Raw genomic sequence first — 24,925 nt, forward strand, 5'->3', positions numbered from 1 at the left:
AAGAAGATAATGTTATCATATTGTGATGGCAATATTCAGGAATCTGAAAAAGCTCTATGATCTTCCTCATCACATAACCATCCTTCCCCCTCACACCCCACTTCCCAACATCACAGAGGTTGGGGAGCATCTCCTCTCACGACTGATCAAACGTGGTCTAAACAGAGCTGCTTTTTCTCTAGTTACATGTGTTGACCAACTGAGTTATTTTAATTGGGCATCTCTGAACTTCTTTGCCTTTCAGCTCTTGATACACACTAAATAAAGAGAAATAATGTCCTCAACTGAATTACCTGAAAAGAGATAATTTTATCATAAAGAAATTGAAGTCAAATTTGTCATGAATAGGCCCTATGATGAACAGAGGCATAAGACATCTTCCAAAGCTTTTCATCATAACATCCTTTAAGTAGTATTTAGGTCAAGTTAGTAAAAATTGCATGACGATAGAAGATGACTATGTCCTTCATTTTTCAAAAGTATTGATATCATGGCACACACACACAAAAAGACCTGGGGAAGAAGAGGTTAAAACCCCCAACGAAACCTGTATTTTCAAGTAAAAAAAATTACTTTTCATTAAGATTAGTCAATATTCATCGAGTTGCCAAAATCACCTTATCAGGAGATCTGTAATCAAGTTCACCTCTGAACACCATGACTTTAAAATGTTTTCATCTATGATATATCATGTTTAATACCCAATTTAAGATGCCAAGTTTTCTTTGCCAGGAAAAGAGTTGGAGACATTTATTAGTTAGATAATCTTTTATTAAAGTGGAACACACATTCCTTTGAGATCCTGGCAGAAAACATATCAAACATTTTAATCAAATGAAAATTTTTGCTATTTCTATAGAACACACAAAAAAGTTAAATAATTTTTTTACTACATTATCTATCTTTAAACATTTCACTGCAAGAGACATCTTATTCCTTATCCTTGAATTACATTGTACATTTAAAATATACATCATAAAACTTTCACAGCCTTCTGCCTGGCAGAGTTACATAAAAATAAACACTGAGGTCTTTTTTCTTGTTTTCTCCTTCCTTAAAATGTTACTGACGCATAACATACAGGAGGTTTGAAGACTTAATTTTAATACATGTGTACTAATATATCAACACTAGATCTGGATCAATGACAAAAGGCACAACATGAACAAAACATGCATTGTCAAGGCTAGTTTTAAAGTTTTAACAAATTATTGTCATTTGTTGTTATTATTCTTTTATATTTTTTATAAACTAATAGAACTCTGAAAATCTGGTATGTTCCTGAAAGTAAATTTAGGATTATTATGTCTCTTGAGAAGAATATCTGTCCTCATCTGTATAGCTATACAAAATATCAGCCAATGTAACTGCTTAACAGCACTTTATTTTCTAGGTAGAAGCATTTCAATAACTTTTGTAACTTACTGGTTTCAAACATGTAAAGAAGAATTTTTTTTTATTAAAGTGAGTTTACTACGTAATACGAAGTCTTCTCGTTCACCCAAAATAAGCTGATTCTAAGCTATTTGTGGAGTATATTTTATTTTAGGTACATTGCCAAAAAGTTAAAAATAAACATAATTAGGTGGCCAGAAAAAAAGCCTTGCTGGACAGCAAGACTTTAGCTATTCAGAAACTTTGTATCCCTCAATCTCCACAAAACTGCCCGAACTTAACTTACATCAAAAAAAGATAGACAAGGCTTTTTTGACTATGGAAGTATCTCAAAATACAACCTAAACCCCAAATATAATTATCAGAAGAGCCAGAAGATTCCCTAGAAGTTCAGTTTTTCACACAATCCTTCAACAAGCCTGGATCTGAAAAAAACATGAAACTCCAGACCACGTATCTTCTTCCATTTCTATACTAATCAGCCAGACTAAAAGCGGTTCAAGGTTGAATCTTACACCTCTTCTTTGGTATCTATTCTAAGTAGTAGTTCTTGAAACAAGATACCATACTCCATCCACAGCGTCTGGACAAGGTGAGCACTGAAAATAGTGTGCCCCCAATTATTTAAAATAATCCCAAGTGAAAGACATCTGTTTTCTACTTTCAAGAAAACTGAGTTCAGCTATAAAACCAGGGAAGTGATGGTCCTATGTTCCATGGATTCCTACGAAGATCTAATAAAGGCTAAGAAAATATGCTTGGAAATGCTAGGAAAATTTCACTTGATTTCAACTGCTATTATCAAATACCTTTAGAGACAGTTTTCAATGAGAGAAAGAACTTAAATTTTAAAGTCAGGCATACACACAGGTTCAAACCCAGTTCTTCCATTTCTTAGTTCTAATCCTTGGCAAGTCACTTAACCACTCTGTGCCTCACTCTCATCTATAAAATGGGAATAATAATAATAATTATAGAATGCATAGCTGCTGGGAGGCTTTTAGATATAATTAGTGTTCAGCAACAAGTGTTGACAAGGATGTGGAGAAATCAGAACCCTCATAGATTGCTAGTGAGAATGTAAAATGGTATAGTCCCTTTGGAAAACAGTCTGGCAGTTCCTTGAAAAAACACAGTTATAACATATTACTCAGCAATTCCACTCCTAGGCATATATAGTCAAGAGAAATGAAAACACATGTACATGAAAAAAACCTGTACATGAATGTTCATAAAACTGTTATTCATAATAGCCATAGTGAAACAACTCAAATGTCCATCAACTGATGAATGGATTAATAAAATGTGGTATATCCAAAGAATTGAATATTATTTAGCAATAAAAAGGAAAGAAGTACTGATAGATGTTACGACATTGATGAACCTTGAAAATATTACGCTAAGTAAAAGAAGCCAATTGCAACAGACCACATATTGTATGATTTCATTTACATAAAATGTCCCAAACAGGTAAATACAGAAAGCAGATTAATGGTTGCCTAGGGCTGGGCAAATGGGGGTAAGAGGAAGGATAATGGCTAAGGGGTATGAGGATTCTTTTTGTGGTAATAAAATGTCCCAAAATGGATTGTGGCAATGCATGTACAACTTTGAAATACTAAAAGCCACTGCATTATACACTTTACATGAGTGAATTACATGGTTTAAGAATTATATCTTAATAAAGCTGTTAAAAAATGCCTGCGCTACAGAATACATTTATATATTGAATATCCAAACTCACAATCTAAAAGCAGAGGATGAATTAGGAGTATACAGATATTATGTATAGATAGATAGATATAGATATATAGATATAGATATATAGATATAGACATATATATGTAAATACATCATCTTACTTATGTATTTAAAGACAGTTAAATATCTTCTTCCAATACATCTATGAAATGGACTTCTTTTTCTAGCCATGACGAAGTAACTGATACCAGACTAGTCCTCCTTGGGTAACATCTATAAAACTAGACAAAATATATGACTCTACTATTTTCAGGAGTGAAACAACTGGCAGTATCATTATACCACATCTGCTCCAGCTTTCTGCCTGGGACACTTCCCCAACTGCATCACAGGGAAGTGAAGCCTAAGCCGAGCATGATGGTCTCGTGAATTGAGAAATGAGAGTTCCAGGCTAGCAGAGTGGCTAGACTTCATAGGACAGGATACTGGAGAGCAGGCAACAATGCAGAAGCGGTGGCCCCAGAAATCTGCATGGGAGTTTCTTGGGTACCTTTGGCTGAGAGTACCAGACCACACATAAGCCAGGGTGAGATTCCATGAGGCCTAGAAGAATCACTACTGCAGGCCTGAGAGCTAACAGATAGCAGAAGCTGCACACTGCTGGGAGACATCAGAATTCCAGTTCAGCCAGAGTGGAGACATTTCTGCACACCCTGGGCACTCAGGCTTTCAGTGGAAATGCCAAAATTCAACACTCTTTAAAGAAAGACAACATAATTAAGACTTCCTATAATGTGCCATCTACAAAGTCCAATAATCAAAAATTACTAGATATGCAAACAAGCAGGAAAGTGTGACACAAAATCAGGAGGTGGGCCAGAAGAAGCCAATAGAAACAGACCACAAGAAGACTCCAATGTTGAATACAACAGACAAGAGCTTTAAAATGGCAATTATAAATATGTTCAAGCACTTAAAGGTACAGGATCAAAAATGAAAATTTCACTGGATACACTTAAAAGTAGATTGAAAAGTACAAAAGAGGGGTGCCTGACTGGCTCAGTCAGTACAGCATGTGACTCTTGATCTTGGGGTTTTGAGTTCAAACCTCACTTTGGGTGTAGAGATTACATAAAAATAAAACCTTAAAAAAAAAAAATTACAGTGGAGCCTGGGTAGCTCAGTCAGTTAGGCATCCGACTCTTGATTTCAGCTCAGATCATGGTCTCTGGTTCCTGGCATTGAGCCCTGTATCAGCTTTGAGCTCAATGGAGAGTCTCTTTGAGGATTCTCTCTCCCTTACCCTCTGCCCTTCCCCCTGCTCACGTTCTCTCTCTCTCTCTCTCTCTCTCTCTCTCATAAATAAATCTTAAAAAAAAAATTTTTTTTAAATACAGAAGGGCCGATGAGCCAGAAAACAAATCAACAGAAACTATAAAAGAGTATGAATTATTATCAAACAGTTTAACATATGCAAATCCTTGGAACCCAAAAAGGAAAAAAGAGAAAACAGAGGAGAAAAAAATATTTGAAGAAATAAATAATGGCCCCAAATTTCCCAAGTTTGTTAAAAATATCACCTATGGATCCAAAAAGCTCAGTGAACCACCAGGAGGATAATTACAAAAAGAGACCACATTAGTCACATCACACTCAAACTGCAAAAAAACAAAGATAGAGGAAAGACGCTCTCAGGGAGGAAAAAGGGCACATTACAAAGAAGAGAACAAGTACAGGAAACTTCTCATCAGAAACAATAAAAGCCAGAAGACAATGGAGTGACCCAACTGTCAACCAAGAACTCAATATCCTGCAAAAATTATCTTCCAAAAATGAGCGTAAAATAAACACATTTTCAGACAAGTGAAAGCTAAGAGAATTGTCACCAAAACTTCCTAGAAACACTGAAGGAAGTTCTTCAGCCCAAAAGGAAATGATACCGGATGGAAACTCAAACCTACGTAATGGTCTGGGGAAGGAAAGAAAAGTCAAAATTGGTAAATATAAAAGACTTCTTTCTATGTCTTAATTTCTTCAAAAGACAACTGTGTTTAAAGCAAAACTAACATCATATTATGAGTTTATAAAGTATGCAGCACAAAGTCTGGGATGAAATAATTAGAGCTGGACTTCTTGTAAGTGTCTTAGGTGCAGTGGTATAATATTAACTCAAAGTATACGGTGATAAATGAAAGATGCATGGTGTAACACCTAGAACCACCACTTGAGAAATAGAAAGAGGTACAGCTAAAAATGCAAGAGAAGAAAAGGCAGTACTAAAAAATATGCAATTTGCTCAATATAGCTAAGGAAACTATTACATAAAATACCTCTATAGTAAAACAGAAAACAATTCCGCCATGGAAGAAGTTGGCTTATAATGCAAAATACATTTTGCCACAGAAATAATACTTTAAAATATGACTATATTTTTTAAATATTATTTAAAATGTTTTAAAATATGACTATAATATAAAATCTCTGGATAAAGTTAGCTAAAATAAAATTTGAGGCTGGACAGGAATCTAACCACCTAATATGTATACTTCTTTCAGAATAAAAAAATTCCACAATGCAGAAAGAAAGAAACACAGTAGTACACAGAGCCTGTTTCGCCAACTCTGAACTATAATCCGCTGAAGATCCGTCATTTTAAGAATGGGATAGGCTGGGGGCGCCTGGGTGGCACAGCAGTTAAGCATCTGCCTTCGGCTCAGGGCGTGATCCCGGCGTTATGGGATCGAGCCCCACATCAGGCTCCTCCGCTATGAGCCTGCTTCTTCCTCTCCCACTCCCCCTGCTTGTGTCCCCTCTCTCGCTGGCTGTCTCTGTCTCTGTCTAATAAATAAATAAAATCTTTAAAAAAAAAAAAAAGAATGGAATAAGCTGGTGATGGGTAGTAAGGAGGGCACGTATTGCATGGTGCACTGGGTGTTATACGCAACTAATGAATCATCGAACTTTACATCAGAAACCAGGGATGTACTGTACGGTGACTAACATAATACTATAAAAAAAATTAAAATAAAAAATAAAAGAAAAAAAGAAAAGTTTATAAACCAAGTATTCTTAATATTTGTACATATTAGAAATAAACTGCAAAGTCTGTTAATATAAAAATAACTTCACTAAAAATTAATTAAAAGCCAAATGTTTAGCAATACTGAATCATTTAATTTTAGTCTTCAGAGTAGGTAAAATTCACATAACTGAAAATTCAAAACATAAAAATAATGTATATAATAAAAAGTCTCTGTCTCTCACACCCATTCTCCAACCACCAAAGAGGGAAAAACAAATACAACTGAAATATAATCAAGGAGTATAAACTCCCAATTGTTTCCTATGGAACCACAGACATGGTAACACTTTTCCTAACACCAGAAATAACATTTTCTTTTTGAATCAGGATTATGTCAAATTCACAAAACAGAAAACATCTGGATGATAAGACATGTGAATGACCAAAAAAAAAAAAATCAAATGGAACGTTAAAATAAAGCATGACCAAGGAATACTGTGAAGACAAAATAAGATGAAATAAAACTATCAGCTAAGGTTCTATTAAGTCAGTCCCGACCAACACGTGACAGGAAATCTGCAGCAACGGAACAAAAGACAGGATTACAAATCTCGTGCCTAGTTCCCAAATTAGTCACTGAAGAACGGACGGCACAAACCAGACTTGGAAACTAACTCCTGCTTATGCATCAGATCATTCCTGAAGACTGACACCAATAAAACAGAACGGGATCTGTGAAATTCAAATGAACTTTCAAAAAATCTACAAAGAAAAACATCAACTTACCACCACAGGACTCCTTAAGCACTTTACGTTTCCAAGATTGAACTGCTAATCCTCAATTATTAAGGGACAAATTATTCAGCTAGGAGTAATTCTAGCTCCTATTTGTCCTTCTCCACTTTCAGTTTAGCCACTTCACTACTTACTAATGCTTTCACCTGAGAAGTCAAACAAGTTCAGCAAAACCACAACTGCCTGGAGGGCCCTTAGGCCACCATTTCTCCAAATTATCAGAAGACCAAAGTGGCGAGATTTTTAACCACTCCTGCATTGCTAAGAGGAGAATACCAAAAAGGCCACTGGCCTGTTGGGCCATTACCTACAGCAAATACAAAAACCTACTCCTGACCTAAGACACTGAATTCAGAAGAAGTTGGTAAGAAGGCACAGAAGTGTTTTCTAAGGAATTCATTATTCCAGCTATATCTTTCACAATCAAACCCCAACACATTTTTTACACTTTTATGGGAAACACTAGAAGTAACTTAGAAATTGGTCCCTGTGGCAAACAGAGCAAAACAGTAATGTGGCACAAAGCCGTATCACTGCCACCAATACGTTATTTCTTGCTGGCAAAGACCACCTCTCCAAGAATATAATCATATTCCCAGCCTCCTTTGCAACTGGGCATGCACAGGCAGATAAGCAAACTCAACCAAAAGATATAAAGGAAAGTCTACTGGGATATATCTGGTAGAAATTGTCTTCTCAGAGGAAAGAGGAGAAGAAGGGAGGGAAAATTTGCATTAAAGATCAATTGCCCTTCCCTCCTCTTCCTCCACTAATGTTGTTGTATAAGATTCTCCTGCTTGGAGTTGTAGAAGCCACCCACCAATCATAAGAAGAATCATCACCAACACACAGAAAAATGAAGGTACCTAGGACTTCCGAACTTGGTGAAGGAAATTCTTAATATTACTTGACCAATTTATCTTTAAGGCTCATTGCATTTTTAACCTACAAGTTAACTCTTTAGGGGATGAGTAAGTCACAGACCATAATTCTGAATCGATGTTCTCAATGACTTAACAAAACTACAATCCACATGCACTCACTAGGCATTTATTACGTCACTATGCAAGAGAGCTTTTATATGCATTACTTTGTTTTAATTATCAAAATAATCCCATAAGATATTATAATTATTACCATTTTACAGGTAAGATCCACGAGGCTCGGAGAAGTTTAAGTGACCTGTGGTGATTTAGGGCCAAAGTCACACAGCCAATAAGACATTAAGACTGGGATTCATACCCCGGTTGTGTACTTCTAAGCTAGTGCTCGTTCTGGTATATCACAGCTATCCCACCACACAGATCACCCTCACCACCTCTCATATTTATATACCTGGGTATGGTTAAAAAGACCAAAATTTTAAAATGTGCAAACAAAAATTCTTCCAACACCTCTCTTCTTCTATTCCACCCACCACGTGGTGGTCAACTTTCATTACTAAGCCTTAGTTTAATTTCATCTGGCTCATGAAAGTATCCCCTGTTCAAATCTATAAATCATACAACTTCTCCTGCAGCGGGTTGCAATAGCCATCCCATCCAGAACCAAGTCATCATATTTTAGGAGCAGATAAGAATCTATGAACAATGGCTTATGAGCTCATAAACCATTAAATAGCAATAGGAAAAGGTATTGTTAAAACCCTGACTCTTTCAAGTAAGCAGTGGTCTGTAACAAAGCTTTAGTAAACGGATTCTTTCAAACTGTATTTCCCTATTTCTTCCTCTGCCTAGTTTGTACCTCCTACTCTAAGTATCCCCTCCAGAACTGACCATAATGTGGAAGTGTATATCTAAAATGTAAATTCATTTAGTCAGTTAAAGTTCCATGTTATCCTTTCATTTTAAAATCAGGTAATCTTTTTTTTTTTCATTCAAAGAAATGTTAAGTACGGTCCTACTTGATCTTTTCCCATGCAGCCCTCTTTTTTAAAATTCTCCCCTCATGATTTACATCATTTTTAAGTTCTCATTTGAAAGAATACTAAATTGAGGGGCACTAGGGTGGCTCAATCGGTTAAGCGTCCAACTCTTGATTTTGGCTCAGATCATGAGCTCAGGGTTGTGAGATCAAGCCCCGAATCAGGCTCCATGCCCAGTCTAAGATTCTCTCTCTCTCCAAACCATAAGAGACTCTTAATCACAGGAAACAAACTGAGGGTTGCTGGAGGGGTGGGGGGTGGAGGGATGGGGTTAACGGGGTGATGGACATTAAGGAGGCAGGTGATGTAATGAGCACTGGGTGTTATAGAAGACTGATGAATCCCTGAACTCTACCTCTGAAACTTAAAAAAAAAAATTCTCTTTCTCCCTCTCCCTCTGCCCCTCCCCCCTCTAAAAAAATAAAATAAATTTTAAAATTTAAAAAAAAGAAAGAACACTCAATTGAGAAGCAATACAATTTTTGAATGAATGAAAAAAAGACCTGGGTCCAGTACCTGGTTAGCTACTTCCAGTTTTCATCATATCAAAAACAACACTCCAAGACACATTATGTTCCACTAAGAACGCTGCCAACTAAATTGATACAATACCCTCTCACAATTTTTATTTATACTTATTAAAAGAGTGCTTTTAAATTTATTTAGTCAGATTTTTAGGATATATTACTTTTGTGCATAATTTTAAAAAGATAAAATAAATTCATGCATAAACTGGTCACACGCAGGAGTCAAGCTCTTTTGAACCACTTTTTTGAATCAATCATTGATACTTATATTTTCCACACAATATCATCCTCTGTGCCATCAAAAGCCCGGGGGACATTTGTATTCCAACCATTAACTCTGGGATTTTCTTTCAAGCCTGCCAATATGTATTCTTCAAGTTCTATGCATAAAGAGACATTGACAACTAGATCAAAGCCAAAAGCAACTCTAAGATGTACCTGGATTTCAGAAGAATGTAAAAAAAAAAAAAAAAAAAAAAAAACTGTGCTTCTTAGAATTAATGAAACACAAAAACCTCCACTGTTACCTTGAATAAGACAATGATCTTTCCCAGGCTCTAATTTCCACTAACAAGAGCAGCTACCAATGATGGAGACCTACCACGCTCAGCATTTCACATATCTCATTTAACTTTTACAGAAAAAGCAAAAAGGTAGACATTAACCTTGTTTTACATACATGAAATATGAAGCTCACAGAACCTTAGTAACTTGTCCAAGATTATCCAACTAATAAGTGGCAGAGTTGGGTTTCAATCTCTGGTCTACCATCGAAGTCCTTATTCTTTCCACTGCTTCAGTAATTCTCAAAATTTAATGAATGTCTGAATCACTTCAGGTGATTCTTCTAGAGTAGGAAAAATATTGCAAATACTGTATATATTTGCAAATCAAATAACTTACAAAAATATACGCACATATACATAAAGTACTCTTCGAATGCAATAAGACAAATAACCCAATTCAAAAACGGGCAAAAGATCTGAATAGACATTTCTCCAAAGATATACGAATGGCCAATAAACACATGAAAAAATGCTCAATATCACAGACTATTAGGGAAATGCAAATAAAAGCCACAATGATACCACTTCACACCCAATAGGATGGCTATAATCAAAAGACAGACAGTAACAAGCATTGGCAATGATGTGGAGAAACTGGAACCTTCATAACATGACTGCTAGTAGAAATATAAAATGGTGGAGCTACTTTGGAAATCAGTTTGAAAGTTCCTCAGAAAGTTAAACATAGAGTTACCATATGACCCAGCAATTCCACTACCAGATTTATACTCAAGATAAATGAAAACATGAGTCCACACGAAAATTTATACATGAACGTTCAAAGGAACATTATTCGTAATAGCCAAAAAATCTATCAGCTGATAAGTGGGTTAATAAAATGTGGTGGTATATCCATCCAACAGAGTATTACTCAGCAATAAAATGGAATGAAGTGCTGACGCTATAACATGGATGAACCTTGAAAACACTATGCTAAATAAAAGTCAATCACAGAGACCGCACATTGTACGATTCCATCTTACAGATGCCATTCCTATAGAGAAAGAAAGTAATTGCTTAAGGCTGGAGAAAATTATGGAAGTGACTGCTAATAAGTAGTGTTTCCTTCTAGGGGAAGCAAAAACGTTCTCAAGTTAAAAAGTGTTGATGTTTGTACAATCCCATGAATATACTAAAAAAAAAACTTTAAACAGGGTAATTGTGTGGTATGTGAATTGTATCTCAATAAAACGTTTTTTAAAAACAGTCTAGACCAGATTACGTCTAAGGTTCCCTTCTAGACACAAGTCTCTGACACCATGAAAAAAATTCTCAGAGCATCCATAAACAGACAAGAATCCAAACCCCAGTGAGTCCCACAAACCTACAGTTTAGAGAAGGTAACATATAGTACAGTAATTCCTCACTTGAGGTCACTAGACCTCCAGATGTCTACAAAGAAAGGACAGGTGCTTCTTAAGCCAGTTCCATTTTTCAGAACATCTGTGAGAAACCATACACCCAGCTTTCTCTGAGGTAGTTTCAAGTATCTGCCTTTGTCTGGATTCATGTTAGTAGTTTTAAAATACTGATTCAAAGCTGACTGACAGCATGATGTATGAAAAGTCAAAAATAAGAAAAATTTTTAGCTAAAATGTACTTTTTGATAAGCAAAATGTTTCAAGAAATGGGACTTATGATGATTTCCTTGATTAAAACCTTGGGTTATACAGAGAGATGGGATAGTGCACTGGTCTAGAAATCAGAGAAACAGCTTAGCATTTTTTTCTCAATATGTGCCTCAGTTTCCATTTTCATCAACAAATATGACTGTGTTCAACTGACTCTAAAATTCTATGGTTTTTCCATATTACATAATGACCTAAAAATGTCTACTAAGAAGGTAGTTCTTTATATTCAGGATCCCTGCAAAGAACTTTCTTTACTGACTCTACTTAGTACATCATAAGAATAAACAATACTAGGTATATATTAATAAATAATACATAGGCTGTAGTATTTAGAAACTTACTTATAAGTGGTCTTGGAAAGCAAAGAGAAAAATAATAATAATAAACTAAAAAGAAAGTAAAGTTTGCTTGTCTACCGCTGACAGCACAAGTCAACAGGAAACACTTCAATATAAAATCTCCCCAAAGCATGGAATGTCCCTGATTAACAACAAATGAGTTCTCTTTCCTTCTCATATTTTACTCCCAACACACCAGCTTCCAAATACATCCCTGGAACAAATGAACTGAAGAAGGGGAGGAGAGCAAAGGAAAAATACTGTATCATAATTGGTTTCCTCCCTTCAAAATTCCAGAAGATGAGAAAGGGAGGAAGGGAGTGGAAACTAGCCATAACCCAGCATGAAATTCTCCTATTTAAAGCTTAATACACTACATCTCCTGTTACATCTCTTACTTACAGCTTAATAATTATTGCGGTCTTCTAATTTTTGACTCTTTTTAAAGTCATAAAAAATTTTTTCTGCCTACTAGTAATTTCTTTATATTAAGAAAAGCTATTTGCACTTTTTTTTGAGTGAATTCACACTAACTTAAATGGAATATAATACTGGTTGGGGAATCGGTGAGAAGAACTACTATCAGTGGGGCTTTGGGGAGGAGGGTGATGGGAGCCTCAAAAAACGAAAAGCAGAGGCACCTGGCTGGCTCAGTCTGTATAGTATGCAACTCTTGATTTCCAGGTTGTGAGTTCAAGTACGATGTTGGGGGTAGAGATAACTTAAAAAGAAAAAAAAGAAGGAAAAGGAAAAGCAGCAAGCAAGATCTTTTATAACACAATACATATAAAAACTCAAGTTCCAAGATTTCGAATGAATTTTTAAATGTCATTCTACTTGCTAGGACAGACCAGAAAAGCCAGACTAGCCCCCTTCCTCAAGCAACTAAAGTTATTATGAATATCAAGAGTATGCACTTTTCAACTTCCAATTCAGTATTATCATTGAAAAAAAAAAACAAATCAGAAACCTAAACTCAGCTTTTAGGAGGTAATATAGTATTCTGCTCAGAACTACACAGGAGTGAAGGGATTCATTCCAATAATTTAACAGAAAAGAATATATATCATTCGAATAAAGAATCTATTAATTCTTGGAACACCAACAATCTATGTATTTACATATTATATGTAAATACAGATATAGTCAACATCAAATAGCACAGTACGTTTTAAAGTGCCCACATGAATCAAAGTATAACACAAGCCAAACAGACACCACTCTAACCCCCTACGGACAGAGCAATAAAACATTTCACCTATAAACAAGTAAGGTGCATTTAAATACAACCAGTTACATTCATTTAACAATTTGGCCAGCCTAAACGAAGACACAAAAATGAATTAAGACTTACCGCCTGACTTCAATGAATTCACATGAGGGGTGAAGCCAAAAGCAGGTGCAAAATCAAAATCCTCTGAGATCACAGAGAACAACAAACTTGCAAACTTAGTGGCAACCAGAATTTGCCAGGTGAAAAAGTGGGAGGAAGGGTATCATGGCACATATAAAGGAATGAATGTACAGAGCACAATTTGATAGCCAGAAGTCCTGAGTGGCCAGGGCAAGGGGAATAAAAAGGAAGGATGAATAAGCATGAAATGGCAATAATTACACAAGGAAAGGAAGCTTGTGGCTAGGTTGCAGAGGGCCATATATGCTACCACAAGGTGTGTAGTCTTTATCTAGAAGGCCATAGAGAACCCAGTATATAATAAACAATGTTTTTAGAAAGCTAACTTGTGGGGCGCCTGGGTGGCTCAGTTAAGCGGCTGCCTTTGGCTCAGGTCATGATCTCAGGGTCTTGAGATCAAGTTCCCCGCTCAGCAGGGAGTTGGCTTCTCACTCTCCCTCTGCTCCCCCCCTTCCTGTGCATGCGCTCTCTCTCAAATAAATAAAACCGTAAAAAAAAAAAGAAAAGAAAAGAAAAAGAAAAAGAAAAAGAAAAAGCTAACTGGTGACAATGTGGAAGACAGACTTAAAAGAAGAGATTGGTGGGGTAGAAGATATGAGAACACTACTGCAAGAGTTAGGATATTTTTCCAATAATGTAAGTGAAATGTGATGCAGTCGGTAGTAATACAAACAACTAAACAACAGTAGCAGAACAACCTCTATCAACTTAGCAGTGATTGTGTGTCCCTATACTTGACCATAAGCTCCAGTCCCAAGGTATAGGCAATCGGGGGAAAAAAAAGAAAAACATAAGCAAGAAGTCTTTAGAAGATAACCACAGAGCTTAATGACCACTGACCTTCCATACCCCACAGAGAATCTTCACTTACACACTAATTTGTCATTTCTAAATTGCTTCTAAAATTTACTACTTTCTTCATTTAGAGATTTCTACTAAAATACCTTATTTCACTTAATAGATGTTTAAAAACTTTTCATTTTTAACCTTATGAAGAGTTTCGGGTATTTTGCACAGGAATTATTTAAGTCTAAAAATTCCCCTGTGGCCACATGAAAAACAAAAAGAAACAAATGTAAAATTAAAATAGAATACTTCCCAGTGAGAAAACAATGATCTCGGCATATCCAAGTTTGGATAAGACTAAATTTATATGCCCTAGTTAGAAACCTTGAACAGACAGTAGAAATAGTCACAAATAGTACCTAAATTAAATACGAGGCAGGAAAAAAAGAACTTTTTAAATTAAAATCTTTGGGCTCCAAACAATTCGGCTATACAAACACATAATTTTATTATAACAACACACAGTTCATATTTTTCATGAAATCAACATGAGGTTATGTACCACAGGAAAAACAGGCAACTGAGAAAGCTTACACACCCAACTCCAATTTGATGTGTTACTAAAGGGAAATAAGAATTGCAGGCCCTCTGTTTCAGCATGCAAATTATCTTCCATCCTTTATAAAAATGTTTGTTGAGCTGTCAATTTGTATTACAGGATTGTTAAAACAGTGGTGTCTCTTCCAATAAAATGAGTCATGCTTCCCTCTATAATAAAGATACTGATCCTCACAATGTTGGCAAGCTGGCTTATCTATTTAAAGTTATCCTGATTACGAATACAGGTAATTTTAATGACAAAATATGATAAACACATGTCCCACTAATTTAATGCTCAAAGACAACATTACATTTGTCATGTTCTAACAAACAGTGCTAGTGTGCAATCATCTGAGGTTGACGGACTCACCCCCAGATATTAACCATTAACCAGAGGTGTCAGTTTAGAAATCTCTGTGAAATCATTAAGGTCAGTAAATGTTACAATTTAGTGGAAAGATTATTTAAATAAGAATTTCCACTTTAAGGATTAAAATTTGATAAATTTTTAAGATCCTTGTTTTTTCATGATAGTATGTGTAGGTTATAGGTTCCACTAAAGGGAGGAAAAAAAAAAAGTTTGTATTGCGTTAGTTCCAGTTATAATTTCTAGCTGAGTCAAAGCTCTAACAGCCTTAAAGCAGGAAATCCAAAAGGAAATTCCATCATCAGTTCCTGGGGCTTGGTAACTCAATGGTTCTTTGAAACAAAGATATAAAAGTTCTCAAACTATTTACTATAACCTTACCTCATATCTTCAAGTAAATCACATTCTGCTTGATGTTTGGCTTGAAGTTTTGTCATCTGCTCAACTTGAATGTTTTTCAGTTCTTGTGTAACTTTCACCTAAAATATACCATATATTATGAAGGCCTTACTGCAACTTTAACAACAACAAAGTAATTACTTAAGCAAAATACTTAATACCTGTCACAATATATACCTCTTGCTTGCGTCTCCCCTAAAGGCCATAAATCCATTATTAGCCACTTAATTTTGCTTCCTGAGGACACTTAATGAGAAATCTAGCCAAATATCCTGAAAGAGGTTAAATGAAAGTAAAAGAGTATAAAAATTACAGATTAAAGAGGTGCAAAATAAACTGCCAGGCATTCCTTTTCATGCACAAGCTCAGTACATATGTTGTAGGTCTTTTTAGAGTTTTAGGAGTCTGTCTTCTATTTCTTCCAAAAAAGATTCAAAGATTTTAACCATCAGGAGAGGGGAGCTGAGTATAGATGGCAGAAGTGAGTATAGGAATGCCCAATAGATAATGGCCAAAATTTACGCAATCATGAAATTATATGCATAAATTGACTACATAAATTATTCCATAATGGCTGCGAGAAAGCACACTGTCTCAGGATAATGCCAACTCGCTGACAGCGCATCAAATCACAATCTCTTCCTCACAAAGGAGAAAGCAAAAGTGACCTTCCCGCATATGCAGTGCTTTTAAGCTACCCCAGCAAGCTGGTCCCCGTGGCGGCTCCACTTCAAACAGAACAGCAAATGCAAGCTGTCCAGTGCCTCGCCAGCCAGGCCCGGACCCCAGGGTTCCAGGTTCCAATGGGCCTGGAATCCCCGCCGCGGTGGAGCCGGGCTAACCCGGAGAGGTGGGGGTACATGTGTGAAAGAAAAAAAGAATCACTTAACTGGAGAAACCCGGATTAAGAAAGAGAAAAGGAAGCAGACACGAGCGAGTTGGGCATTCGGCAAATGTTTGCCCACGAGGGGAGGACAGAACAGCCTTCTCCACCCAATGCCCAGAGTAGACACTGAGTAACCATCTGCAGGATTAAAAAGACAAGGACACAGCCTCAGCCCTTGGGAACCCTGGGGAAGAGGACAGTGAACCAGTTCTCGTAGGGCGCAGGGGGGAGCCGCTGACACGCCGAGAGCACCCGTCACTCCCACCCCAAGCCCAGACCGCGGTGCACACGCCATGCACTGCCCGGTTCTCGATGCACTGCCCGGTTCTCGCTCTCCCGGGGCAGCACCATCGTCCCCTGGCCCCTCAGCTGGAGAGGCGGGGCAGGATTGGGGGGGGGGCTTAATTTCTCGTTTTCCCCTGGGGTGGGGGGCGGTGACTAGTCCAACTTCTTTTCGGCCGCCCCGTGGGAAAAGCAGGCCGAACCTTACGGCTAGGCTGGAAACAAATTCCCTGAAAATTACCAAATGGGCGAGGGTGGCGACATGCAGCTGGAGGGCTCAAACCTGGCGCAGACTAAACAATCACACAAGCACAGGCTCTGCAAAGCTGCAGGGGCTCCCCGCCTCCCCTCGGTGCAGCCCCGAGAATGCACTTTGCAGTGAGCAGCACTGCCGTGCGCGCGCGCACACACAAATGCACACCCGAAACTCTTGCGAAACGTCTGGGGGTCTCCCGTGCGGTGGAGGGAACGAGCCCGGGCCGCCCCTTCGTCGGAAAGACACCTCATTCGCGTGGCCCCCGCCTAGAACCGGCGGCAACCCGGTGACAAGCCCGGAGGCTACGGCGGTCACGGCCCCTTGCGGAAAGGGGGAGGGGGCGCCCCAGCCGCGTCCCTTGTACACATCCCTCCCAAAGTCCCCCAGCTGCACCCTCACCTTCCTCGGCGGCGGCTGCATGATGCTGAAGGGACATCAATCCTCCCCCGACGGCGGCGTCAGCTACGACGAGGAGATGGGGGGCCGTGAGGAGAGGCGGCCCGGCAAGCGTGCGTGTGTGTGTGTGTGTGTGTGTGTGTGCGCGCGCGCGGGCGCGAGTAAGGAGAGCCTGAGAACGAGGACTCGCCCGGCAGGGAGCAAGGCAAGGCCGGCGGGCGGCTGGAGGAGCCGGGTCGGAGGGCGAGTGTGAAGAGAAGGAGGAGGAGCGCCGGGAAGGCCTGGGGCTCGGACGGCCCGGGGGGTGTGTGAGGGAAGGAGGCGGAGACCGCGAGGGGGCGGGGGCCCAGAAGCTGGGGCGCAGGGTCTCCTAGCTCGCCGAGCGGCTCTTGAGCAGCAGCGTCGTCCCGCTCCCCGCCCGCCGGCGCCGCAGCTCCTCGCAGACGCGGCCCCCCGCCCCCACTCAAGCAGCCCAGCCCTCGCTGGGCCCAACGCCCCCGCCCGGCCCGGGGAGGTGGAAGGCGGTGCCGCGCTCTCGGCTTCGGCTTCTCCACTCTGGCCGCGGGAATTTCCGGCCCCACCGTGTGGCGCAGCGCCCCGCTCCGGCGGCGGAGGGGACAACTGAGTCCAGACCGGGGTTCCAGGGGCCGGGCCACGCTGTAGGGAGGGAGCGTGGCCGCGGAGCGGGGCTTCGGATCTCGGCGGGGGACGTGGGGGAACTAACGGATCGGTCGGCGAATAGGAGGGGCAGAAACGCTAGTGGAGCATGAAAATCCCCCCGTTGTCTCCGAGAGTGGCACGTTCCAAACGCCTCCTGTCCTCCCTCCCCCACACAGAGAGCCAGCCGGGGGCTTCACGCGCGCTTTCCCGCCAGCCGACCGGGCGCGCGCCTCCGATCGGGGCCGCGCACGTGGGCGGAATAGGGCTCTGCGCCGACGCACGCGCACAAGCCGCCCCCGCCTCCTGCCGGCTTTTGGGCTGCAGTGTTTCTGTATATCGGGGGCGACACTCAAGAGTGAAGTTTTTGCCATGGCGCGGAGGGTAGCATGCATGTGGCAGTAGGAGAGTTTCGTTTTTTACTTCTTTTCGGTCTTCAAACACCCCTTTCTGGCGAGTGAATGCGCTGTCCAGATAGGCAAGCGTGAGGGGGCGAGCATCGACAAGTTCTTTCTCAGCCCGCCACAGGTGCCTGACTGCTGCGGGGGCGGTTGCGGGGCAGAGAGGGATGTCTAGTTGCCCTGCAAAGAACAAAACGGCTCTCGGATGCGGCACATTCACGTCAAAGAGCGCAGACTCTGCTGAAAGGGAACCGTGAGGTCGTTAAGCATCCCCAATTCACAGATGGGCAGGCTAGTGCCCATAGGAGAGGAGAGACTTTTTTGTAGGTCACACAGCAAGACTAGACTCTCTGGGTCACCAAAAAACAAAAACAAAACAGGTGCAGATGATAACCATGAGGAAATGTAGAGGAGGCAGCAGGGGCAACGGAGGAAGCTCTTGTCTGGAAGTCAGGACGTCTGGGTGTCGGTCCGCTCTGTCTGCCTCTGACTGGCTGGGTGAGCTCTGCATTCTTCATTTGTTGGTGAGGCTGTTCAGCCAGCCAGCCCCCTTCACCCACGTTCCTGCCCTGTCCAGATCATCTGGGGATAGGGGTATGAGCCTCCCTTGGGGTCGTTAGAAGAATGAAAATACCTCTTCTGGAGCCACATGGATGTGTGGAGGGATGTGTAGATCGCCTCAAGGTTTTATCAGAAGTTGGGGTACCAGACGTCTGTTCTCAGAAGTGTAGTCAGGCAAAAGAGAAAAGTGAGGCCTGGAGAGACCCGAGTATATTGCCCGAGGCCACAAGTGGCCAGAAATTGGGAAGATGGAACTTGAATCCAGGTTGTTCACATTGAATTACCTAGATTCTTGTACAGGAAGGTGATAGAATCAGAGCTGTGCATGAGTCAGATTGTGTAGGAACTAGGAGATCGGGCTTGTTTTTTCTAGTTTCCTTGAGGCTATTCAAAAGTCTGCCCTAAACCAGAGTCCTCAATCACTGTCACGGAAGGCCTGGGGCAATGGAACCAGTGGGCAGAGGCCCAGCTCCCTGACAGCTGTGGGGCAGCAGTGAGAGCTCAGGTCAGAGGTAGCCAGGCTGGGCTCCAACCTCAGCTCCAGCACCAATTCATTGTGAGGCCTTGAGCTAGTCATTTTCACTGCTTTCAGCCTTTATTCTCTCACTTGTAAAATGGGGATATAATACCAGCCCTGCAGGCTTGTTGCAGTAAATAGAATTTCTTCTACCACAGGCCCTGGTACATAGTCTGTGCTCAATAAACGCTTACGGATTCATCATTCATTACAAAAATATTTTCTAAGATTCAAGCCCTGTGCCAGACACTGGGGATACAGAGGTTAGCAAGACAGAATCCCCCTCAGCCTTCAGCAAGGCTAAGTTCCAGACCAGCCATTCCATGAATAATACTAGGCTAGTGGGCGAGGGGTAACAGTGCTTGCCCAGATGCAGTGTCATGCACACAGAAGGTGCTTAGCAAAGATTTACTGGATCTTAGTCCTGGGTGCAACTAGTCTGGCCCAGAGATTATCCTCCCTTTACCTCTTTCCTGGAGGTGAGGACTAGGAGTATAAAATTGCTAGATGTTGGGAGATTTGGGATCCAGCCTCTACCATTGATAAGCTGGGCCTTTTCTGGGTCTTGATCCCCAACTATGAAATAAAGTAAGTGAATGAGCCTAGAATTTAGTAGGCTCTTCACAGATGAAGTACAATCCCGGGGCTCTATTTTGCAGGTTTACAAAGGCATCCTCCACCTGATTTGCCATTATTCTAAAACCAGGAATAGCACTGACTTTCTGGGATGACTTCCTTTGAAGGTGTGATAAAAAGCTAAGGGGCAACACCAGATGACCTGCTAACTGCTTTTTCAAAAATGTGTTTGTTTTAAATGTGTTTAACATTTCCTAAGTGCCTTTCCAAACTCCAAACTTTCGTATTACTTTCCTGAGCCAATCTTCACTATAATCCTGTGAGACTGTTCTTTTATTCATTTTACAAATGAGGAACTGGAGCCTCCGTGAAGATAAGTAATTTGCCCTGAAGTGATGGATTTGGGACCAGAATCCAGTTCTCCTATTTGCCTCTTGTTCAAAGGAATTGAGAGAGTTCACCCAGGAAAAAAGCAGACTTGGGAGGATACAATCCATATAATCCAAACTCTACAGGGATGAGGAAAGGGATTTCTATGATTTATGAAAGCCTGACTTAAAATGTACTCTTTGAACCAGGCTGGGAACTTCCAGAGCCTTGCTCCTACAGTGCAGGTAAGCAGTGTGTTACCAGATGTAAGATCTCTTGAGATTCTTTGGGGTAATGCCACAGAGCTGTCCTGTGGCCACGGAGCAGCATGCATTATGGCCCCAGAGACAGAACTGGGACAGGTCTCAGCTGCATCTAAGGAGCTTTTCCAGGCAGAGCTGCCCCTCGAGGGGCTGAGCTCCCCCATCCCTGGGGCAGTGCAAGTAGCTGTTGGCTCCTTTCCATCAAGGAGGCCACAGATGGGATTCTCACCCTGGGAAGGAATTAATAACAGCTACCATTTATTTTGCCTCTTCTGTGTTTCAGGCACTGAAGTAGGCATGGTATTTGCATTATTTCTAACCTTCACAACTTCTCGTGGTACATATGACCCCGTTTCACAGATTTCACAGACTGAGGGTCAGAAGCAAAATGACCAGCCCAAGGTCACACATCTAGGACAGGAGAGCCAGGCCTGGCCCCTGGGTCCCTCTGGCTCTGAAGCTATGCTCTTCCTCCAGGGTGCATGCTGCTATACAATCTCCCAGAAGGAACGTGATTCTAAATTTAAGTGAGAACCCAGGATTAAAAGCTGGCCTAGAGTAGGCATATGAGTAGGCATTGGAAGATGAGCTATTCCAATACTCCGCAGGGCTCCCAGGAGATACTCCAAGGATGTGAAGTGTGCAGCAGCCCTTGAGCATGACTGGAATGTGAACAGCACCCGACCACGGTTGAGAGTGGCCACCCAGGACAGACTGGCACTCCATCCAGGGCTCTAGAGAAGATGGCCACCATCCCATACGCCCATGCTGCACCAGGTCACCTCCCTGTAGCTAAGGTTCACATCCTTCCCTGCTCCCTTTCCTGCTCTATCATTATCCCTCACTCACATTGGCACAGGCTGTTCAGGAATACCTGTTAGCTCATCCAGATGCTGGTTTTGAGCCCCACTGAGGCTACCTGGCTGTGCTGCTGCAAATAATGCAGTCTGCGGACCCTACCCCCATTCACCTCCCTACTACCCTAGTCACCTTTCTCCTTGTACTTCCACTCCCTGCCTCCCTCCTCACACACACATATCAGCTTTTGCTCCTGCCCGAGCTAATCCCCTCAACACAGCCCTCTGGTAAGCCTAGTATGGGAGCATGCCTGCATTAGTTAGCTCTCAAGACAGAGAATCACAGCCCACTCAAATGAGGCTTCAAGATGAGTAGAAGAGGGCAGCGGCTCTCCCTAGGACACAAAGTGAGTTCGTGGCAGAACCAGACCTTGGATTCTATCCAGCATCACTCAACAAGTCCCTTCTTCTGGGCTCAGTCATGAGCAGGTCTCTGGGATAAGACCCAGGCCCCGGCTCCAGGAACTCCCAATCTCAACACATGGACCAAAGGTCATAGCTGTGAGTCCAGAACATGCAGGGTCAGGAGAGTCGCAGGGACCCAGATTCCGCCAGGTGGTAGCAGGGGTCTAAGGCCAGAGGTAGGTCCCTGAGAGGTAGGCACTGGGACAGGGAATTATCTGGTCAGCTCGTGCCAGGGAGTGTTACAACTTGGGTGGGGGTGAGGGACAGCCAGTCCCAGCTCCCCAGTAGGAGCTGACAGTCACATGGGTTTGATATCAGGAAGCAGGAAACCAAGGTCCCAGTCCTGTCTTTGCCAGGCACTTGCTGAATGTGACCTTTTTGGCACAGCTATGTGCTCTGTAAAGACCTGAGGAGCTATGTAAGCTAGTGACTGCCCATCTTGGGACACATCAGGGAAGGCTGAGTGACTGCCTATGTGGGACACCAACAAGGGCCTTCCCACTGGGAGCTGCACTGTGATCACAACTCTGTGAAGCTTGGACTGATGGATAAAACAGTCAGGTTTGGGAGGCGGGTTGACATCACAGGGACTTGGGGGCAGGTAAACCGGGGTTAGATGTTTGGTTCCTCTTCTGCCTAGCTTTGGGCTCTTGACCAAGTTCTGAAATCTCCTTTCAACTGAATTCCCTTGCCCTTAAAAGGGGAATGATGACTTTTTGCAGGGTTGTGGTGGGAATTAAATGGGAATGTTTACATAAAATGCCTGCAACGGTCCTGGCCCACCAAAGTGAGTTTCCTTTGTATGTGCATGTGTTTTCCTTCAGTTTCCCTTCATTTTGCTCTGGTTTTGTTTGTAAATGTAAAAAACAAAACACAAAAAGAGGAATTCCCATGGGAGGGTGTTGAGCCCAGCTACAGTCCCAGTTTTGCCCCTGACTCATTGTGAAGACCCGGGAAGTCCCAGTCCTCCTTCAACCTCCGTTTCCTCATCTGGGACACAGGGACTTCCACCGGGGACTTTCTTCAAAGCCCAGCTTGAGATGCTACGGCTTTGAGAGTCCCTTCTGTGTAGAGGACCCCCCAGGCTGAGCCGGCGGGGGGGTGGGGGGTGGTCAGGCAGTGACCAGGGGAAGGAGGTGGGAGTTGTAGGGGAGGGACAGCAGCATGGGGAGGTGGGAGCTCGGCAACAACGGTGACCTAGCCTGTGAAACAAGCAGGCCCCACTCAGCTTGGGAAGCCTGCCGCCTATTTTCCCACAGCCTGCCCAGTTAGTGCCAAAACAAAACACACTTGTCTGCTCCGTGCTGGAGGGCAGTGGGCCAAAATGAGTGTCCTGGAGGTCTGGCAGATGCCCTGGCATGCTGCCTCTCCTCCCTGGGCACCCGCCCTTCCCCCGTCTGCAGCACATCCACACACCCGTGGCCTGTGGCCTGTGGCCTGTGGCCTGGGCGAGCTGAGCACCACCCTCAGCCAAAACCAGCCCAGGCTGCGGAGAGGAGCTTCCCCAGGACCTGTCCTCCCCCCTCTTATTTCCAGGGCTTCTAAATAGACACTCCAACACCTAAACCTGCCTGTCTTTCCAGTCCAGCCTTGGCCCTGAGATGTGATCTAATTCTCCCCTTGCTGCTGTGGGCAGAGCACGTGGCATCAGGAGCCGGGAGCTGCTGTCAGTCACTACGGGAGGGAATTCCCCGGCTCAGGAAAGCTCTTCCAGAGGAAGGGAGCAGGTGGTGCGTCTCCCCGAAGAGACAGACACCGCCAACGCTGTAGGCAGAGCCAATCCTGGGGTAAGAAGCACCATATCCACCACCCCCGGCTTCTCTCTGATGCTTGTCTACACGGGGCACAGTAATAATAATAGCTTATACTTTATAATAGTTACTGTGTGTCAGCATTCACATAAATAATTTAATTCTCACAATAACTTTGAAGTAGGTACTATTATTAGCCCCTTTTTACCCTAAGGTCATACAGCCAGTAAGTGGCAACCTGAGATTTCTACCCAATTAACCAGGCCCAGAGTCTGTGCTGTTAACTATTGCCAATCTGCCAGCAGAAGAGGGTAACCCCCATAAAACCCAAGTCCAAACTCGGAGTGTGGCAAAATGTTTGCCCTGGTCTCCTACAATCCAAGCATTGACCCAGACTCTCCTGAAGCTGGAGAATCACCTAGGGCTGCTTGTTTAAAACACAGGGCCCTCCTCTGAGGATCCAGTAAGTTTGACCTGGGAAGAGAGGCAGTGCCTGACATGTGGAAATTGCCAGAAAAAAGTATTTGTCAGAGGAATGAATGCCCTGCCTTCTCTGAGTCTCCGTTCATCGCTAAAATGGGGTTTCAGTTCCCCAGCCGGCCCCATCTCTAAGTGCCGCTGTGTGCTGGGCTGTGTGTCTGTACCAGCTTTGCTTGGGTGTGAGGCGGTGTTTGCAAGCACACCCACTGGCTCCTGATAATAGCCGTAATGACAATAGCTAACATTTCTTGCATGCTTATGAAGTACCAGGCACAGCTCTGAGGGCTTCGACTGTGTTAACCCATTGATTCTCACAACACCCCATTATCCTGACTTTAAGGATGGAGAAACTGAGGCTCAGAGAGGGTGAGTAACTTGCCCATGATCGCACGATAGTAAGAAGCAGGATTTGAACCCAGATGTTCCTGCTGTAGTGTCCAGAGGTTAACTACTCTGTTATAGTTTCTGGTCTCCCCCAGCCCCTCTCCTTGGGAGCTGGGCTGTCGCAGTTGAGCAAATGGTGACTGTACCTATCGTGTTCAGGAAGGGGAGAATGGAAATTAAACTAACAGAGACAAGATTTAGAATCCCCTCACTATTGTTTGAGCCTGAATAAGAAATTCCAAGGCACGGAATCAACATGCTGTAGCCATTCCACGTGGGGAAGGCTGCCTCTGTCGAAACCAGGGGACCCCAGGAGGCTGCCTTGGAAGTGGCCCTGGAGGCATGGGAGATAGACACTCCCAGGAGAGCAAACACCACAGGCTGGATGGGCTGAGCCATGTTTGGGGACAGTCTGAGTA

At 42.4% G+C, this 24,925-nt stretch overlaps 1 protein-coding gene across 2 annotated transcripts in view; it reads right to left on the reverse strand.

Moving 5' to 3' along the window:
• The window catches only part of FCHSD2 (FCH and double SH3 domains 2), a 266,698-nt gene extending 248,887 nt beyond the window's left edge, over positions 1 to 17,811 (reverse strand). The window contains exons 1-2 of one of the 2 annotated variants that reach the window (XM_008707312.2): positions 17,289 to 17,811; positions 15,448 to 15,545 (exon numbers count right to left, since the gene is read on the reverse strand). In XM_008707312.2, the coding sequence (XP_008705534.1) occupies positions 15,448 to 15,545; positions 17,289 to 17,309 (119 nt within the window). In that variant the 5' untranslated portion in view covers positions 17,310 to 17,811. Of the gene's footprint in view, positions 1 to 15,447; positions 15,546 to 15,642; positions 15,692 to 17,288 lie in introns of those variants that run through there. The other variant, XM_008707313.2, reaches the window with a different exon arrangement.
• Positions 17,812 to 24,925: the final 7,114 nt, after the last annotated feature.

Source organism: Ursus maritimus, unplaced genomic scaffold (assembly GCF_017311325.1).
Source record: "Ursus maritimus isolate PB19 unplaced genomic scaffold, ASM1731132v1 scaffold_16, whole genome shotgun sequence".
Lineage (NCBI taxonomy): Eukaryota > Metazoa > Chordata > Mammalia > Carnivora > Ursidae > Ursus > Ursus maritimus.